Raw genomic sequence first — 21,559 nt, 5'->3', positions numbered from 1 at the left:
TCAACAGGGACAATTTGTGCCAACCAAAACATAAAACGGGGGAGAGTAAAGGCCTGACCGGAATATGGGAATGGAGAATGTAAGCATGCTGAAGAAAATGGAATGCTCTAAATATTAAACTGTCTTTCACATAAAGTTAAGGATAACCACTCAAAAAAAAAAAAAAATCCAGTAGCCACGTGCAAAAGAATGAAACTGGACTGCTTTTTGTCACCATGTACCAAAGTTAATTCAAAATGGATCAAAGACTTAAGCATAAGACCTGACACAATAAACTGCATAGAAGAAAACATAGGTACTACACTTATGGACCATGGGTTCAAAGAGCATTTCATGAATTTGACTCCAAAGGCAATGGAAGTAAAAGCTAAAATAAACGAATGAGACTATATGAAACTTAAAAGCTTCTGCACAGCAAAAGAAACCATTGACAAAACAAAGAGGCCACCAACTGAATACGAGAAGATTTTTGCAAATAGTGCCTCCGATAAGGGGCTAATATCCAGAATATACAAGGAACTCATGCAACTCAACAACAAAAAAACAAACAACCAAATTGAAAAATGGGCAGAGGACTTGAAGAGACATTTCTCCAAAGAGGACATACAAATAGCAAATAGACATATGAAAAAATGCTCAACATCACTAATCATCAGAGAAATGCAAATCAAAACCACAATGAGATATCACCTCACCCCAGTTAGAATGGCTGTCATCAAGAAGACAAATAGTAACAAGTGTTGGAGAGGCTGTGGAGAAAAAGGAACCTTCGTACACTGTTGATGGGAATGCAGATTGGTGCAGCCGTTATGGAAGGCAGTGTGGAGGTTCTTCAAAACAATTATGAATAGAATTGCCATATGACCCAGCAATCCCTCTCCTGGGTATCCACCCAAGAAATCTGACAACATTTATAGATAAAGACACGTGTGCTCCAATGTTCATTGCAGCTTTGTTTACGGTGGCCAAGACATGGAAACAACCAAAATGTCCTTCGATAGATGAATGGATAAAGAAGTTGTGGTATATATACACCATGGAATACTATTCGGCAGTAAGAAAAGATGATATAGGAACATTTGTAACAACATGGCTGGATCTTGATATTATAATGCTAAGTGAAATAAGTCAGACAGAAAAAGCAGAGAACCATATGATTTCACTGATATGTGCTATATAAACCAAAAACAACAAAAGAACAAGACAAACAAATGAGAAACAAAAACTCATAGACACAGACAATAGTTCAGTGGTTACCAGAGGGTAAGGGGGGAGGGGGGTGGTAGATGAGGGTAAGGGGGATCAAATATATGGTGATGGAAGGAGAACTGACTCTGGGTGGTGAATACACAGTGGGATTTATAGATTATGTAATACAGAATTGTACACCTGAAATCTATGTAACTTTACTAACAATTGTCACCCCAAGAAATTAAAAAAGAAAAGGTTAAAAAAAAAAGAACTTACTTTAGGCACAGAATAGGTCTACCAGTGGAAAATTCTCTTAGTTTTTCTTCATCTTATAATGTCTTATTCCTTAAGGGTATCTTCACTGGATGTAGATACTGGCCTGTGATTTCCCTTTCTTGTCTTTTTATTGTCTTAATTTTCCTTAGCAGGAGGACTTTGTGATTACATGATGGCAGTCTAACGCAATTAGAGTTCTAATTTTCTTCGTGTTCTATGTTGTTCATGGGTGTTCAAAGCATATTATGTATAATAGCTAAAAACTGGGCATAACTCTGATGTCCTCCAATGAATGAATGGGTAAACAAATTGTAGTACATCCATACCATGGAATACTACTAAGCAATAAAAAGGAGCTAACAATTGATAAGCAACAACATGTATAAATCTTAAAAGCATTATGCTGAGGTTTTAAAAAGTCAATCTCCAAATCTGACATACTTTATGAGAATCTATAGTTATCTCAAAATCAAAAATTTTAATTTAAATTTTTTACTGATACAGATTTATTCCCATGTACCAGGCTGTACTCATAATGGACGCACTGGAGAGGGTACACTGAACTCTTGGGGCTGAAGTGTACCAGAACAGACTACCATCAGAAAGTGCTGCTTCAAACCTCAAAACAACCAACAAGATCAAAGAAAAGTACACTTAAGTTGAAGACACAGCACTTGATCTGAAACAAGAAGTTTGTGCATACTCAACTTTGAAAGAGCAGTTCCCAATGCTGCTAGTAGTCTTTGTTTTCTTCAGTACTGTACTATGAGATTCCCCAGTGCATTAGTAGTTGGTATTCTTTATTAGCTTGATAGATCATTTTCTCTTGCTGTTTTTTTTAATACTAGCAACTTTCATCCTTTGAAATGTGTGCTGAAAAAGAAGAATCAGCAAATACTACTGAAAGTGCAATATTTGATTATCACTGTGAGAAGAGCTTTGATCTAAACCTTATCCATAACAATGGACACAATGGGTACCACAATAGTATTTCAGCAGCACTGCATGAAACTGGAGTTATTGAAAAACTGCTAACCTCTTATAGATTTATTCAGTGTTCAGAACGTCAAGCTTGACTTTTCTTCCACTGCTCACAGCATAATGGCGACCTGCAGAACTTAAAAGTAGGAGATGATGATGAATTCAAAGCATCATCTGACCAGCAGACTGGGAAAGCCATTGCTGTTGAACTGGTGAAGATAAAACCAGAAATCCTCTGTGAAGAATGAATGGACAAGTTGTGTGCGCTGTTCCTTACTACTTAGAGAGCAAATCTCCAGCTGCCCTAGGTCAGAATCCAACATGGAGTGTATGCTACAAACATAATGGGGAAGTAGTTTTTGTTTTAATTTGTATGTGGTCAAGTTTATTACTCATTTAAAATTTTTTTTTATCTGATTTAAACCCCTGAAGCTGTGGAAGGGAACATTCTGCTGGAAACAAGAGTTAAAATAAACTTTGAAATTAATAACAAGAAACATACTGGTGCTGTAAGCGCTTGAAATATTGTGCTGTTGAAAAAGAAACAAGCCCACTGTCAGGGAATAGTTTGTGACATGAAGAAGGTGTTTGGCTTTATTGAAAGAGGTGATGGTGTAAAAGAGATGTTCTTTCACTATAATGAATTTAAGGGTGACTTAGAAGCCTTACAGCCTGGCGATGAGGTGCAATTCACAATCAAGTACAGAAATGGTAAAGAAGTTGCTACAGATGTCAGACTATTTCCTCAAGGAACAGTAATTTTTCAAGATATCAGCATTGAACGTTTTTTTTGCCCCCACCCCCCGGTTTTAAAGCCATTGTTTCTCAGTCTAGTTGTAGGGTGCAGCTCCCTGGCCCATGCTCTTATTATGAGTCTTGCGCTCCACCCAGCTGAGGCAGTCAGTCGCCAGTGATTGGTTGGCCGCTCACAGCAGCCCACGAAAGCTCACAGCAGCCGATAGCAGCACACAGCAGCACACACCAACCTCCAGCTGTTCATGGCAGCCCAGCTCCAGGGAGAGCCCAGCTCCAGGGAGAGTGGTTATTCACAGTCTTAGCTGGCTAGTGTGGGAATCGAACAAGCAGCCTTTGGCGTTAGGAGCACGGTGCTCTAACCGCCTGACTGGGCTGCCCAAGCATTAAGTATTTTGAAGGAACTGTAACCAAAGTTATCCCAAAAGTACCCAGTAAAAATCAGAATGACCCATTCATTGCCAGGACTCATCGAAGTTGATTTTGTAATTCTTGAAGAACTTCCCTTTGGAGTCAAAGATACAAAATCTAAGGTGACCCTGATGGAAGGCTACCATGTGAGGTTTAATATTTCAACAATGACGTGACAAATTAGGATGAACAACCAACCTAGAAATTCTATCAAACACACTTTGGTTCACTATGAAGCCAGTGGAATGGGTGTGATTGCTGACGTGAGAGATGGCTTTGGTTTCATCAAGTGTGTGAACCATGATGTTCGTGTGTTCTTCCACTATAGTGAGGTTCTGGATGGAAACCAGCTCCATATTGCAGATAAAGTAGAGTTTACTGTGTTTCCTGATGTGCTCTCTGCTATTAGGATTTAAAATCTTCCCAAGGGCACAGTTTTGTTCCATTTCCATTCAGATCATCGTTTTCTGGGCACTGTAGAAAAAGAAGCCACTTTTTCCCATCATAAAACCACTAGCCCAAATAAAGGCAAAGAAAAGGAGGCTAAGGCTGGTGTTATTGCTTATAACGATTGTGGGTGAAATTGACTATTGCTTTTCAAGCCAAGGATTTGGGAGGATCTACTTCTCCTCAAATAGGAGATAAGGTTGAACTTAGAATTAGTGACAAACAGAGGCCTGGACAGCTGATTGCAACTTGTGTGCAACTTTTAGGTCATAATTCTAACTCCCAGATACTTGAGTTATGTGGCGCCTCTGAAGGATAATCTTGGATTAATTGAAACAGACAATCATGATATGGAAATCTGTTTCCATTACAGTGAGTTCTCTGGTGATGTCGATAGCCTGGAATTGGGGTCATGGACGAGTACAGCATGTCCAAAGGGAAAGGCAACAAAGTCAGTGTAGAAAAAGTCAACAAAACACACTCAGTGAATGGCATTACTGAGGAAGCTGATCCTGTCATCTACTTAGGAGAAGCCATTCGCCCCTTGAGGAGTGTTGATCCAACACAGACCGAGTACCAAGGAATGATTGAGATCATGGAGAATGGTGATATGAAAAGTTAGGTCTATCCATTTGGCATAGTTGGAATAACCAATAAATGGGATTGCCTACAGAAAGGGGAGACTGTCAAGTTACAATTGTGTGTCCTGAGCCAAAATGCACAGACTTTGGCCTACAACATCACACCCCTGCGGAGGGCCACAGTGGAGTGTGTGAAAGATCAGTTCAGCCTCATTAACTATAAAGTAGGAGATAGCAAGAAGCTCTTTTACTATGTGAAAGCAGTTCAAGATGGCTGAAGATGAGGTGGAATTCTCAGTGATTCTTAATCAGCACACTAGCAAGGGCAGTGATTGTAATGTTTGGCGAGTCTGTGAGGGTCCCAAGACTATAACAGCTCCATCACCTGATAGGTTGGTCAATTGCTTGGAGAACATCAACCTGAATGATACCAGTGCTCCTGGCCTAACTGTTCTTTGTCAGCCAAGGGGACCAGATAGCTCAATGGGATTTGGTGCAGAAAAAATATCCATCAGGCGGGTGTCATTCACTAACTACATGCACAAAGCACAGCATTAATCCACTATGATCAAGTTGGGATTCTGGTAAACGGTTCTGAATATCTCCCTCTTCCTTCCTCCCAAAATATGAAATACTTATTCTATTGACCTATTATAACAGGTTTTTAAATTAAATTTATTGGAGTGACAATGGTTAGTAAAATTATACCAGTTTTAACACCTTCCTCGTGTTATGTTTAAAAAAATAAATACATTTAAGAAAAACATTTTACTATTTTTTAATTTACTTTTATTTTTTCATGTTTTTATATGTGATATTTTATGTATTTATGTATTTATATTAGTTTCAGGTGTACAAAACAACATAGTGATTAGACATTTATATACCTCACAAAGTGATAACCCTAATAAGTCTAGTACCCATCTGACACTATACATAGTTATTAAAATATTATTGACTATACTCACTACACTGTACCATATGTCTCCAAGACTATTTTTTAGCTATAGTTGACATTCAATATTATTTTATATTAGTTTCAGGTGTATAGCATAGTGGTTAGACATTTATATAATTTATAAAGTGATCCCCCAGATAAGTCTAGTACCCATCTGTACATATTTTTTATAATATTATTGACTATATTCCCTATGCTGCACTTTATATCCTCTGACTCTTTTGTAACTACCAATTTGTACTTCTTAATCCCTTCACCTTTCTCACCCAGCCCCCATCACCGCTTCCATCTAGTAACCATCAGTTTGTTCTCTGTATTGATGAGTCTGTTTCTGTTCTGTTTGTTCATTTATTTTGATTTCTAGATTCCACATATAAGCGAGATCATATGGTATTTGACTTTCTCAGTCTGACTTATTTCACTTAGCATAAGAAAACTATTTTAAAATTATGCACAGTTGCAGCCTGGAGAACTTAAGGTGGCATCTTGTAGTATCAATTTTAGGAGCTTTATTTGGTGCATTTAATGCAACCAGTAATTGCAAAATCCACTTTGCCTATATAAGTGAAAAATGTAGACTGGAATCTTTTTGCCCCTATGAAATTCTGCACTTGATATTATGCACCTTCATTACTTCTGGCAAGATACTAATGAGTGCAACCTTAGCACTCAGTTGCAGTCTGTTCATTATGCTTTAATTCTGAGTATCATATGAGGGTAGAATATACCAAAAAGTACAAAAATTTGTATAGGCAAACCATTTCTTTAAGTTAATTGCCAAATGTTAAAATGTTATTTTTCATATCATTTATAATCTTGTTACAGTCCACTTAATGAAGTTTGGTCAAATTTCAATGAAAATTATCTTCCAGAGTAGTTTTTGTTCCCCTTGGATGGGGGGCAGGTAAACTTTACTACAATTAGTATGTATGGTACAGAATTTCATTCAAATGAGGTGAGCCAGCAATGTGATAATTTAAACATATTTCAACAAAACAACAAAGGATGAATGCTCAAACTTGCTGCACTAGGTCACTGCAGCGTCTAGGATCCAGTTTTTTGTTGTTGTTGTTGTTGTTGTTGTTTTTAGATTTAAAAACAAAACAAAACAAAATTTAAAAGTTGTGCCTCAAATGAATCTTGTTACTTTATAAATAGTAAAATACAGGCACCTGAACCTTGGTGTAGCTTCTGTTCAACTTTATATCACCAGAACAAGTTGGTATGATTTCTTGGCCCTCATCTTGCATTGACCACATATAAGGTCCCTGGTCAGTGTCTCAGATGACAGGGGTCAGCTCAGGGGATGAGCCAGCAGGCGCTTTTATCTTCCCTTTTGTCATTTGAGGTTTGATCTTCTCTGGGTAAATAGGTCATTTACCTTTATAAACACAAAACATTTTTGCTTTCTCCAGTTTCCTGTTAATGGCAAAAGATGGAAGCAAAGAAAGCTTTACTGATTTTTGAGACACTAAAAAATTTCACTGATACATATTTCTATTCGCTTGTTAAATAAAAGGATAGATTAGTACATGGTTAGTTAGAAAGAAAGAGAACTTGACAGAAATAAATTTGACAACAATAGGCTTATACCCTATATTCTATTCAGAATCAAAAGGAATAAATTAACTTTTTTAGACTATCAAAATAAATGGAAGTGAAACAAAAGAGAAGAGAAATTTGTTTAAATACTTTTTAACTTGGGAGATATCAGTTCTTGAAAGAGTTCTGTAAGTTTGGAAAACAAAAGGTTTTCAGGATACTATTGGTTTGAAGCCATTGGATATGAATTTGTATGCTAGTGCTCAATATTTCTCAGTTTATTGTGTATACAAACATTGAATTGGGGCTATAGAACATTGTGCATACCTTCACAGCATTCTGTGCTCTCTGACTTGCCCCTCTGATTATTGCTATTATATATTTAAACCAGTGTTGAATAGCTTGCATCTGTTTTATTTGGGGCTACAACTCAGGTGGCATAAACATTTTAATTTATTTTATTTTTAAAATAATCATATGTTAAAATGCATTTTTCCCTTGGTCTTATGAATTTCAACACATGCACTCATTTATGTAACCACTATCAAAGTCAGGATAGTTTCACCATTTCACAAACTCTCTTGTGCTGTCTTTATAGCAGGATATTTCAACCTTGGCACTATTGACATATTAGGATAGAAAACTCTGTGTTGGGAGACGCTGTTCTGTGCATTGTAGGATGCTTAGAAGCATCCCTGGCCTCTGTCCAAGAGGGGCCAGCAGCAGTCCCCTCTAATTGTGACAACCAGAACTGTCTGAAGTCATTGGCAAGTGGACCCTTGGGAGGAGACAAAATCTCCCCCAGTTGTTTTATAGTCACACCCTCTTCCAGCCTTTGCCCTGACAATGATAACTATGTGTTCTACATCACACTTTTATCTTTTTGAGAATATCATATAAAAAACAATGTATTATGTAACTCTTTGAGACTGCCTTCTTTGAGTAAGCATGCTTTTGAGATTCATCCTAATTATCACATCTATCAATAGTTCATTTCTTTTTATTGCCAAAGTATGTCCTATTTATTGGCTGTACCCAAGATTTTTAACCAACTTACCTATTGAAATACATTTGGTTGGTTTCCGGATTTTGAATAGAGAAGGTAGAAACATTTGTATACAGGGTTCTGTTTACATAAATTTATTTGTGAAGGGTAAATACCGAGAAGAGTAATTGCTCAGTTATATAGCAAATGTATGTTTAACTTTACAGGAAACTTGCATTATTATGTCATAGAAATGGCGGCATGAGGTGAGCCTCTTGAAATCTCTGGAATTTACACCCAATTGAACAGCTATAATTTCACAAAGGACTCCCTGTGCAGCACACAGGCAAGACTAAGAGACAAGCAATTAAAATCATCTAAAGGTGGATAAACTGGGCAAGCGGGAGAGGAAGGGAAAGGGAAGTGCACAGACAAGGGTCGTACATGGACCAGAGCTCAGAACTCCGAGCTCCCTGCTTTCCGGAGCTACCGCAGTCACAGGAGAGGGAAGAATTTGGACTGCTAGTGCTCCGCTTATGACCCACAGTCCTGCCTGAGGGATCAGCATATAACACAGCTGAACTCAACACTCACGGAAGAAACCTCATGGCAAAAATGGAGGGAATGAGGGTGGAAATGGCAATTTAAGCTCTCACTGCCAAGCAGAGGATGGAAGGCCAGACACAGAGCCTAGCTGACCCCTCCTTACGCTCACAGGGCTCACACCAACCCAACCGTCCAGTGCTAGGAGTGGAATTGGTAGCAGTGTCACATCAGTGTCACATCAGAACAGAATATTTGTAGTTCTGAGAGCTGCGGCCCTGCAGCCACAGGCTCTCAACCCAATTATTTCTGGCAAAGGAGAGGAAATCTTGGATGCTGTTCTTGTGGTTGCCCCCATTGCTCAGAGCCACCTCTCACAACCCACCCCGAACCTGCCCCCACCTATATGGACGGAGGCCTGCAGGGGTAAACAGAGCCGCTGAAACACACAGGCTCTGACTAGTGCAGGAAGAGCTTTGGAACTTCAGAAGCTCTCCATATCCCCCCACAGAGGTGGTGCCAGGTGACCCAGGTGACCTGCTCACAGAGGAGAAGCCCACCTTCCAAAGATCCCATATTGTGTGAGAAGTCAGAACAAGACAGAGAAAATATAACATTACAGCATAACAGAGAATAAAAGGCTGCAGTCAGAAAGAAAATAAAACATTCCACCAACACCTACAGGAAAGCAGAAGAAAGACTACTACCTATCAACTTGTTACAGAAACCACTCCTGTAGATGCCTAGGAAAAGAAGTACTAATTCATTAATTGCCACGAATAACCAAAGTAGCAAGGCAGCTCAGAAAGAAAATGAAAAGTCTTCAGAAAATGAACTTAAAGACTTAGAAATACGTGACATAAATGACAGAGAATTCAAGATTACAGTTGTGAAAAAACTCAATGAGATGCAAGAAAACATAGACAGGCAGTTTAATGAACTCAGAAACACAATCAAAGAACAAACTCAACATTTTACCAAAGATATTGAAATTTTAAAAGGAGCCAAAGAGAATTTCTGGAGATTAAGAACTCAATAAAAGAAATGAATGAAATAGACAGCTTATGTAATAAACCTGACCAGATGGAGGAAAGAAACAGTGACACCAAGATAAAAATCTAGATAAGAGACAGATGGAAGAAGAGAGAGACTTGAGACTTAAAAGAAATGTAAGAACTCTAAAAGAACTTTCTGACTCCATCAGAAAGACCAACATAAGAATAATGAGCATACCAGAAGGAGAAGAAAGAGAGAAGGGAACAGAGAGTATATTAAAAAAACAGTCGACGAGAACTTCCCAAACTTGTGGCAAGAAATGGGTCTTTGAATCCAAGAAGCAAATAGAACACCTAATTACCTCAATCCCAACAGGCCTTCTCCAAGTCACATTGTATTGAAGCTGTCTAAAATCAACGACAAAGAAAGAATCCTCAAGGCAGCCAGGGAAAAGAAGATGATAACCTACAAAGCAAAGTCCATTAGGTTATAATCAGAATTTTCAGCAGAAATTCTAAAAACCAGGAGTGAGTGGAATCAAATATTCGAACTATTGAAAGAGAAAAATAATGAGAGAAGAATAATATATTCAGCAAAGATATCCTTTACATATGAAAAAGGAATATAGACTTTTCCAGACATACAGAAGCTGAGGGAATTCTCTAACACATGACCTGAACTACAAGAAACACTAAGGAAGCTATTTGACCTGGAAAAAAAAAGCAAAGAATACAAAACCATGAGTAGTATTATGAACAGACAGAAGCAGGAAATGGCAATCCCTACATCAAATAGGACACTATACACTTAAACATAACATACAGGGTAAGGAAAGGAAAGGAAAAAAAAAAAAAAGAAAAAGAACACTTAAAAAAGGAGGAAAAAGACAGCTTGCTACTGCACCACAGAAACTAACAGCATAAATAGGAATACTTTGTGACAACAAAAGCATAAAAGGGGAGAGAATAAAGGTCAGAACCAGCACAAGGGAATGAAAAAAGAAAGCAGGCTGAAAAAAATGGAATACTCTAAATGTGAAACTTCCTTTTACATAAACGTAATGGTAAACCCTCAAAAAAAAAATAAAAAATCCAGAACGGAAATACATAACGTTGTAAAAGAAAAAACAGAGGGGAAAATAATATAATACGATCACACAGAAATAATAGACAACAACAAAAGGCAAAGAAACAATGGAGACACAGTCTTACCAGAAAACCAAAGATAAAATGATAGGAAATCCTCACATATCAATAATCACCCTAAATGGAAATGGACTGAACTCACCAATAAACAGGCACAGAGTAGCAAAATGGATTAAAAACTAAACCCAAAACATGTTGCCTCTAAGAGACATATCTCAGCTACAAGGACGATCACAGACTCAAAGTGAAAGTGTGGAAATTGACACTCCAAGCAAATGGTATCCAGAGAAAATCACATGTAGCCATACTGATATCAGATGAAACAGACTTCAGGATAAAAAAGGTAACAAGAGACAAAGATGGATATTTAATAATGATAAAGGGACTATACAACAAGAAGACATAACAGTCATCAATATTTATGCCCCCAATCAGGGAGCACCAAAATATACCAAGCAACTACTAACAGAACTAAAGGGAGAAATTGACCAAAACACAATTATACTAGGGGACTTAAATACATCATTGACAGCTATGGATAGATCATCCAAACAGAAAATAAATAATGAAATAGCAGCCCTAAATGACACATTAGATGAAATGGACATAATTGACATTTATAGAGCACTTCATCCTAAAACATCAGACTATACATTCTTTTCTAGTGTACATGGAACATTCTCAAGGATAGACCATATATTGGGACATAAAACTAGCCTCAGCAAATTTAAGAAGATTGAAATCATACCAAGCATATTCTCTGATCACAAGGCTTTGAAATTGGATATCAACTGCAAAAAGAAAGCAGGTAAAAACACAGTTATGTGGAGATTAAACAACATACTTTTAAAGAATGACCGGGTCAAAGAAGAAATAAGAGGAGGGATCAAAAGACACATAGAAACAAATGACAATGAAAATACATCCTACCAAAATTTTTGGGATGCGAAAGCAATTTTAAGATCGAAATTTATATCATTACAGGCCTATCTCAAGAAACAAGAAAAATCCCAAATAAATAACCTCATGTTACACCTTAAAGAACTAGAAAAAGAAGAACAAATGAAACCCAAGGTCAGCAGAAGAAAGGAAATAATAAAAATCAGAGCAGAACTAAATGAAATAGAGAACAAAAAGACAATAGAAAAAATTAATGTGACAAAGAGCTGGTTCTTTGAAAAGATTAACAAAATTGACAAACCCTTGGCTAGACTCACTAAGATAAAAAGAGAGAAGACACTAATAAACAAAATCAGAAATGAAAAAGGGGAAGTTATCACGGACACCACAGAAATACAAAGGATCATCCAAGAATACTATGAAGGACTATATGCCACCAAATTCAATAACCTAGAAGAAATGGACAAGTTCTTAGAAACATATAGCCTTCCAAGGCTGAACCATGAAGAACTGGAAAATCTAAACAGACCGATCACCAGTAAGGAAATTGAATCAGTCATCCAAAACCTTCCCAAAAGCAAAAGTCCGGGACCAGATGGCTTCACTAGTGAATTCTACCAAACCTTCAAAGAGGATCTAATACCAATCCTGCTCAAACTCTTCCAAAAAATTGAAGAAGAGACAGTACTCCCTAACTCATTTTATGAGGCCAACATTACCCTGATACCAAAACCTGGTAAGGACAACACAAAAAAAACTACAGACCAATATCTCTGATGAATACAGATGCAAAAATCCTAAACAAAATTCTAGCAAATCGAATACAACAATGCATTAAAAAGATTATTCATCACGACCAAGTGGGGTTCATCCCAGGGGCACAAGGATGGTTCAACATATGCAAATCCATCAATGTGATACATCACATAAACAAAATAAAGGACAAAAATCATATGATTATATCAATTGATGCAGAAAAAGCATTTGACAAGATACAACATCCATTTATGATTAAAACACTTAATAAAATGGGTATAGAAGGAAAATACCTTAACATAATAAAGGCCATATATGACAAGCCCTCAGCTAATCTCATAATTAATGGTGAAAAACTGAAGCCCTTTGCTCTACGTTCAGGAACACGACAGGGCTGTCCCCTATCACCTCTGCTTTTCAACATAGTGTTGGAAGTCCTTGCCAGAGCAATCAGGCAAGAGAAAGAAATAAAAGGCATCTAAATTGGGAATGAAGAAGTTAAATTATCACTCTTTGCAGATGACATGATGCTATATATAGAAAACCCTAAAGACTCCACCAAAAAGCTATTAGAAACAATCAACGAATACAGTAAAGTTGCTGGCTACAAAATCAACGTACAAAAGTCCATTGCCTTCCTATATACTAACAATGAAATCTCAGAAAAAGAAATACAAAAACAATTCCTTTTGCAATTGCAGCAAAAGAATAAAATACCTAGGAATAAACTTAACCAAGGATGTGAAAGACCTATATGCTGAAAACTATAAGACATTTTTGAAAGAAATTGAAGAAGACACAAAGAAATGGAAAGACATTCCGTGCTCATGGATTGGAAGAATCAACATAGTTAAAATGGCCATATTACCCAAAGCAATATACAGATTCAATGCAATCCCCATCAAAATCCCAATGGCATATTTTAAAGAAATAGAACAAAAATCATCAGATTTGTTTGGAACCACAAAAGACCCGAATAGCCAAAGCAATCTTAAGAAAAAGAACAATAATGGAGGTATCACACTCCCTGACTTTGGCTTGTACTACAGGGCTACAATAATCAAAACAGCATGGTATTGGCAGAAAAACAGACACATAGACCAATGGAATAGAATTGAGAACCCAGAAATAAAACCACATAAATATGGACAGATAATTTTTGACAAAGAAGCTAAAAACATACAATGGAAGAAAGACAGCCTCTTCAATAAATGGTGCTGGGAGAATTGGATAGCCACGTGCAAAAGAATGAAACTGGACTGCTATTTGTCACCATGTACCAAAGTTAATTCAAAATGGATCAAAGACTTAAGCATAAGACCTGACACAATAAACTGCATAGAAGAAAACATAGGTACTAAACTTATGGACCTTGGGTTCAAAGAGCATTTTATGAATTTGACTCCAAAGGCAATGGAAGTAAAAGCTAAAATAAATGAATGGGACTATATGAAACTTAAAAGCTTCTGCACAGCAAAAGAAACCATTGACCAAACAAAGAGGCCACCAACTGAATGGGAGAAGATTTTTGCAAACAGGGCCTCCGATAAGGGGCTAATCCAGAATATACAAGGAACTCATGCAACTCAACAACAAAAAAACCAAACAACCGAATTGAAAAATGGGCAGAGGACTTGAAGAGACATTTCTCCAAAGAGGACATACAAATGGCAAATAGACATATCAAAAAATGCTCAACATCACTAATCATTAGAGAAATGCAAATCAAAACCACAATGAGATATCACCTCACCCCAGTCAGAATGGCTGTCATCAACAAGACAAATAGTAACAAGTGTTGGAGAGGCTGTGGAGATAAAGGAACCCTCATACACTGTTGGTGGGAATGCAGACTGGTGCAGCCGTTATGGATGGCATTGTGGAGGTTCCTCAAAATATTACGAATAGAATTGCCATATGACCCAGCAATCCCTCTCCTGGGTATCTACCCAAAAAATCTGAAAACATATATAGATAAAGACACGTGTGCCCAATGTTCATTGCAGCTTTGTTTATGGTGGCCAAGACATGGAAACAACCACAATGTCCTTCGATAGATGAATGGATGAAGAAGTTGTGGTATATATACACAATGGAATACTATTCGGCGGTAAGAAAAGATGATATAGGAACATTTGTGACAACATGGATGGGTCTTAAGAGTGTAATGCTGAGAGAAATAAGTCAGACAGAAAAAGTAGAGAACCATGTGATTTCACTGATTTGTGGTATATAAACCAAAAACAACAAAAGAACAAGACAAACAAATGAGAAACAGAAACTCATAGACACAGACAATAGTTTAATGGTTACCAGAGGGTAAGGGGGGTGTGGGGTGAGAGATGATTGTAAGGGGGATCAAATATATGGTGATGGAAGCAGAACTGACTCTGGGTGGTGAACACACAATGGGATTTATAGATGATGTAATACGGAATTGTACACCTGAAATCTATGTAATTTTACTAACAATTGTCACCCCAATAAATTTAAAAAAAATTTAAAAAATAAGTAAATAAAATAAAATATATAAATATATGCATACGGTTGCAAAGATTAAAATATTGATAACTACTGAATTCTACATTTCTAAAACTGTTAACAAGGTCCAACTAGATATAAACTTTCTTTTCTTACTCTTCATGTCATGTTTCCTTTCATCCAGTCAGTATATCCATTAGATGGGTTCTTCACCGATAGGAATGATCCAAACATTTATTTATGTGGAGCTGAGTGATTAGTAGTCTTGCCTGTATGAGGTTGCTGTAGTTATCTCATAATTTTAACCACTCTGGGATACGATAAGTCACCTAGAAGATGTTCACGTCTACAGACACACTCCTTTCTGCCCCCATTATGTAGCAGCAACCCTACTTCCCCTTGAAAATTGAACTCATTTAACCAGCACAAAAGCCCCATTTGTGCCTATTTTCCCATTGGTATTAAGGTTGCAAAATCGCCAGGTAGCTATCTCAAATCAGCAGAATCATTGTTGAGTAACCTGAGAGAAACATACTTTTTGGGGTACTAAAATTTTTAAACCAGTATAGCCCAGATTTGCAGGGATCAGAAACAACCATTTTGTGAATAAGTCTTTAGGGATAACTCTAACTTCCATCCTTTTGTTCTTAGGCCTAGGAATTCTGGTTGTTGACTAGATGCCATCATGTATATTGGTTATTAGTTCAGAACATATACCATATATTGTAAGACAGCACCTCTGAAACACGTGTTGTCTGTGAACTGGTGTCATAGCTGTCTTCTGTACAGTCATTTTTTCCATTGCATAAGGACTTTTCTTTTCTGAGTGATGGAGTGCATGATAAAACCAGCGAATTCCATGGGCATAAGCCAGTCACCACACTGTTTTAGTTTAAAAACAAGTCCCTTGATGAGAAGTGATGCTGCATAGAATTTTACAACTGTGAATGAGGCATTCTGTAAGATTACAGATGATGGTGCTGACAGAAGTACTACAGTCAGGGAAGGCAAATCCATGTCTAGAATACACATTTATGCCAGAAAAATCATAAAACCAACTAACTCCTCCATGATATAATGGGTCCAAATTAATTAACTGTCCTCCAGATTCTTGGTTGGTCCCCTTGAGATTGGTATGTATCAGGAACTCAGTATAGTGCTGGGAAATTGGGCATTCAGCAGTGGGGGTGGTCACATCAGCCTTTGCGAAGGGAAACCATGCTGCTGAGGCCATGCATAGCCTCTGTTCATGCCACCATGGCCACTTTATATAGGTGCCTACTGAGCAAGCACAGGAGTCGCTGAGAAAAGAAGCTTATTGACCTCCACTGAGTGGGTCATATTGCCACTTGATTACTGAGAGCCTATTGGTGAGCATTCATATCTAATACTAGTAGTCTTATGCTCCTGACCAATCTCAAGAAGTCCATATACAATATCCCTAAATATGTTTTGTGTCTATTTCCCCAAATGTCCTCATTCAAAATTCCGTTAATTAGGATGAACCATTATCCCTGGACTTGGATCTGAATGCAACAAGTTATGAGACTAAGATTTTTCTCTTTGGAGAAGAGTGAATGTACTTTCATTTGTATGAAGAATAACTGTATTATGTTACAGAGTGTCCTTTTCCAAAGGCTGCAATGCTAACAAGTGTGTGTAGATATTGGGTCAGTGAACTTTAGTGAATATCTGAATAAAAATCATTTTTATTTTTTACTTTTTATTCTTATTTAAGACTTACAAAAAAGTTTCAATAGTAAAAAGAATTCCTGTATATGCTTAACCTCGATTCTCCAACGTTAACATTTTACTATATTTGTTCTATCCTCCCTGTTTCTTTTTAGCCCCTCCCACACACAATTTTTAAAATAATTTGAGAGCACAACATGGATGGACCTAGAGTGTATTATGTTAAATGAAATAAGTCAGGCAGAAAGACAAGTTCTGTATGATTTCACTATATGTAGAATCTAAAAAAACAAAACAGAAACAAACTCGTAGATACAGAGAACAAAATGATGGTTGCCAGAGGGGAGGGGGTTGGAGGGTGGGTGAAAAAGGTGAAGGGGAATAAGAGGTACAAATCTCCAGTTATAAAAACAGTAAGTCATGGGGATGTATTGTACAGCATAGGGAAAATTGTCAATAATATTGTAATGACTATATAATAATAACTTTGCATGGTGACATGGTTACTAGAATTAGTGTGGCAATCACATCATAAAGAACATAAATATCGAATCACTATCACTATGTTGTACACTGGAACTAATATAGTATTATATGTCAACTATACTTTAATACAAAAATTAAGTTAAAGACAGAAAACAAATAAAAGTTAATGGGGCTTTGAGAGCAAAACTTCCTTCTTTCTCACACTGTTAATGTTGAAAAATAAAAAATAATAAAATTTTAAAATAAAATATTTTGAAATTAAGTAACAAAGACATTTTCTTACAGGAAACAGTATAATAATCAAAATCAGACCACTAACATTGATATACTATTGCCTAATTTAAAGACCTTATTCAGATTTTGCCAACTGTCCAAATTGCACCTGAATTCCATGAGCAGGGAAGAGACAGACTCAAATCTCTTCTGGGGTGTGAACATGGCGGATGGTGTACTGAAGCACGGAGTAGAGTGCCATCCACAGGGATGGAACTAAGGGAGTTTTCACAGGCATTGGGCTTCCTCTGCCAGCCCCAGGCCCCAGTGATACCATCCCCCTCCTTCTTCAGGCTCCCCAGAACTCCCTTGTGACCTTCCACACCCATAACCATTGTCCTCTAAATAAACTTTACCTGGGACTGATGGCCCCAAGGCAGTGGCCCAGGACTCTTCCAGCATTTCACCATCTGACACAGCTCTGAGGATCTGCAGAGCTCCATCATTATTATATAGATTAGATTGCTGTCCACAAGAGTTGAGGGAGGACACAGAGATCAGCTCCTTTTATCTCCTTCCCATTGACAGTTGAACAACTGAGGCTCAGAGAATGCTGAGACTATTAGAGGAAGAGCTGGGAGGTCATCCCATTGGCTGCTTCTTAGGCCTGTTTTCCTCCACACATATCAGAGCTGGTGTAAATTCCCCTCAGTACAGGGCAGTCACAACTGCACACAGCGTGGCGCTGGGGATGTGGGTGGTGATGGGTGGGGAAGGGAATGACATCTTAGGGAAGACCTGTGCTTTCCTAGGGGGTTTATGGATGGATTGGTTGTTCTTTTTGAGGCTGCAAAGTGGAGTCCATCTACCTGAACGTGGAGGCCGTGAACACACACCGGGAGAAGCCTGAGGTAGGTGAGGGACTCCATGGCCTAAGCAGGCACATGGCGAAAGCACCTGTTTCCACAGAAAAGCCACACCAGTGTCTCAGACCTTGGGTGTTTCACACCATCACGTAGAATAACCAGCACCCAGGAATACTGGAACCACAGTGTTGGAGGCACCACAAGAGACGTGGGGCTAGAGCAACCCCTGCCAAAAGGCCTCTGGCTGAGATTCCCCCAGGCTTGTCTGAGAAAAGGTCAGGATCCAGGCCTGGCTGAAGGAGGGGAGCCTGGCAGTGAGGACAACAGACAGGGAAGGGGCTGGGGCTCCACACTGCTGTCTTCTTTATATTAACCCTGGGCTATCTCCTCTCAGAATGTGGACATCACCCGAGAACCTGAGGAACTCCTGGACACCGTCCCTGCCCACTACTGAGTCCTTCCCAGAAGGCTAAATTGCCTTTGCTTTTGCTTTCTTCTACCCCAGGAACTCCCACTTCTGCCCTTACGTACAGGCTTAGGTACCACCATGCCTCTGAGGAAGTTATGGCCTAGGTCTAATTTCATTCTCGGCAAGAAAGCCGTTTCCAACAAAGATCTCAGCATCTCAAGCCTGTTTACAGTCACAGCTAAAAGGCTGTCTAGCTCTGCACGGAGCTTTGTATTACTTTCTCAATTCTTGCTCTGTAAGCAAGTTTCCTCTTTTTCCCACAGAAGGGGAGAAGAGATCATTGTGAGGCCTTCACTGTCCATAAGACCTTGTCTGAGTTGCAGCCCTGGTCCTATGGTGGTGGGGATTGTGAGGTTTTTCTAGAGTAAGAGGCTCCTGGGCAGCATTTCCAGAGCTGAGAAGGGGCGTGGCCTGTGAGCCAGTCCCTTTATGGGCAATGTGGCTAGAGAGGTATAAGATCTTCCTTCTCATACTGGAGACTTTGGTACCTGGCTTATAGTGTTGTCTGCTTCTACTCCTGCCCCGGTTCTGGAGTTATTTCACTTTCCACATGGATAATACAAATACAACCCACACCCTAGAGTCCCAGGAACATCATATCCAGGAACAGTTATCTTCTCTCCCCTTCAACCATCCATTCTCTAGACCTTCTCCTTACCTGGAATCTTACCTCCTGTCTCCTTAAATGCAATTGTCTGACCATCTACACCCTTTTTCATTATGTCATCGCTTTTAGTGTCACTCTAGGACACTTAACAGCATATCTTTCACATATGAATCACTTAAGTGATATTTATTAAATAAACCATATTAGTTCTTGGACCTCATTAACACTCATGTTCATCAATTCCTTCCTTGTTTCTCATTAGCCAATCTACTCACATTTCCACCCATTGAAAGCTGATACACCCCTCAGGCTAGAACTGAGGCCCCCATCTCTCCCATATAAACATGTTGATCTCTCCTCAAACTTAAGAAAACAATGGGAGCACGTCTAATTCATTTTGCAGTTTCAATGTTTATTTCTGATAACAAAACTTGACAGCACACAAGGGGAAAAAAGCAATAGACAAGGAACAGCAAATAAATTTATCTTGCATGCCACTTGCATGTCAACAGGTTGTGGCTCTCTAGATAGCTGTGTTTAGAAGGAATCTGAGGTTTCAGCCTCACTCAGGGGAAAGACTATTGGAACTGATTAGCAATATCTGTAAACATAAGAAAAAAATTTAAAATCAATGATGTATGTCAAATAATAAGAAATATAAATACGAAACAGTGCTTCCCCATACTTCTCTTATCTCCCCGCCATGGGTTTCCTATGATTCCCAGCTTGTGAACATAAAAACATTCCTATAGTCCCTACATCTCCCAATGACTGTAGCTGCCCAATCCAAAGTGATATACCTACCCAACATCTCACTCAACCCAGAAGAAACCAATGGCACCAAAGTTGGCAGCAAAGTTGGCAGTGGCTGTACCACCAGGGCCAATAATGGGGCCGGCAAAGGTCTGAGGAAATCTGGAGCGGGCATTCTGGTGGTATCTGGCCCAGAAGGTAAATGGGATTCTGGACCAAGGATCTCCAAAATCTCCTTCCTCATCCCAGGTCAGCAGCTCAAACTCAATGTCATCCCAGCTCCAGGGCCCAGATACGGCCTCATCTCCAATCCCCATGCGGGTTCTCGCCTCAGCCCGGGCCTCGGCCTCAGCTGCAGCAGCATCCAGCGCATCCAAGGCCTCATCTGCGGCCTCCATGAACTGTGCAGTCCAGTCGCGAGGGTCTCTCTTCTGAACCTAAGATGAGGAATAGAAAATAAAACAAAACCCATAATAGTATTAGTTAATATTTATGAAGCACCTACTATATATTTATGCCCTACTTCGTGCTACTGTTTGCTTAATAACAACAAATACCACTAGTAATGCAGCACCTACCATGTGCAATACCTTAGATTTCATTCCTGCTCTGGACCATTCCCAGCCAGTCACACCTCACCCCTTGACCTATCAAGTCTGGAGAATTTCCTCTATTACCTCTGCAATAAATCTCAGCACTTTCATCTTGCTAGTCTCATGGTAGGAACGGAGGCCCCAGAGGAACTCATACTCAGGAGGGTTGCTGTTGGGCACTCGCCTATAGTCCAGGTACCTTAAAAAGAGCAAAAAGATCTTTGTTTATATCAAGGTAGAATGGTAGTCCATTAATGCATCATAACCCTAGACTTTAAATCCCAGATCTCAGGTAGCAAGTGCCCCCAGCCTCATTCTTAAACACAAACAGAGTATTTATCCTCTAATAATCAGGCCTTTGAATTCCTGCATCAGTGTTTGTAGACTAAGCAGTCACCTAGAGCTGCAGGGGAGGCTTGCATAGGGTCATAGAAAGGACAACACTTAATTTCACCCCCTATGTCAAAACTCTAGCTCCAGGTTCTTGCAGTCTTGTCAGTGAACCACAGATAGGCCCACGACAATGATTACACTCCAGTACAAAAGCCTCAATCAGGCCCAGTCTTAGAGATGTCTACTGTGGGGATGGTGGACAAGCTTCACTTGCAAGATAACTGTACTGTAGAAAAATTCAACCACAAGAAGTATACTCAATAAATACTCTGAGTGCACATGTGTTTCTCTCTCTCTCTCTCTCTCTCTCTCTCTCTCTCTCTGTGTGTGTGTGTGTGTGTGTGTGTGTATAGTTAGTGTAAGAAATGAGCATGGAAAGGACTTTCTGAGGCTGATCAGCACACAGAACTCAAGAGGACCAGACAAATTCCCTTAGGCATCACTTACTTCTGTTTTACAAACTCATAAGTGAGAAGTTTCCTCAGATCTCCAAGGAGGGGATGTCTCACCCTGATAGTAAAAAAAGGAACCCATAATCAGA

At 38.9% G+C, this 21,559-nt stretch overlaps 1 protein-coding gene, 1 long non-coding RNA gene and 1 pseudogene across 8 annotated transcripts in view; 2 read left to right on the top strand and 1 right to left on the bottom strand.

Moving 5' to 3' along the window:
- LOC141569613 (uncharacterized) overlaps nucleotides 1–18,664 on the top strand; it is a 100,768-nt gene extending 82,104 nt beyond the window's left edge. The window contains exons 2-3 of one of the 2 annotated variants that reach the window (XR_012493302.1): nucleotides 18,184–18,248; nucleotides 18,598–18,664. This is a non-coding gene — a long non-coding RNA (uncharacterized LOC141569613). Of the gene's footprint in view, nucleotides 1–18,149; nucleotides 18,249–18,597 lie in introns of both variants that reach the window. The other variant, XR_012493303.1, reaches the window with a different exon arrangement.
- Nucleotides 2,307–5,198, top strand: LOC109439103 (cold shock domain-containing protein E1; annotated as a pseudogene).
- Nucleotides 18,665–19,670: 1,006 nt separating the features above from the next.
- Nucleotides 19,671–21,559, bottom strand: part of MAGED1 (MAGE family member D1) — a 96,337-nt gene continuing 94,448 nt past the window's right edge. For 5 of the 6 annotated variants that reach the window (XM_074323382.1, XM_074323383.1, XM_019719319.2 and 2 more), the window contains 4 exons: nucleotides 21,466–21,528; nucleotides 20,710–20,824; nucleotides 20,084–20,469; nucleotides 19,671–19,880 (listed from right to left, as the gene is read on the bottom strand). In XM_074323382.1, the coding sequence (XP_074179483.1) occupies nucleotides 20,092–20,469; nucleotides 20,710–20,824; nucleotides 21,466–21,528 (556 nt within the window). In that variant the 3' untranslated portion in view covers nucleotides 19,671–19,880; nucleotides 20,084–20,091. The remainder of the gene's footprint in view (nucleotides 19,881–20,083; nucleotides 20,470–20,709; nucleotides 20,825–21,465; nucleotides 21,529–21,559) is intronic. The other variant, XM_074323384.1, reaches the window with a different exon arrangement.

Source organism: Rhinolophus sinicus, chromosome X (assembly GCF_036562045.2).
Source record: "Rhinolophus sinicus isolate RSC01 chromosome X, ASM3656204v1, whole genome shotgun sequence".
Classification (NCBI taxonomy): Eukaryota; Metazoa; Chordata; class Mammalia; order Chiroptera; family Rhinolophidae; genus Rhinolophus; species Rhinolophus sinicus.
This window is presented reverse-complemented; position numbering and strand designations above follow the sequence as displayed.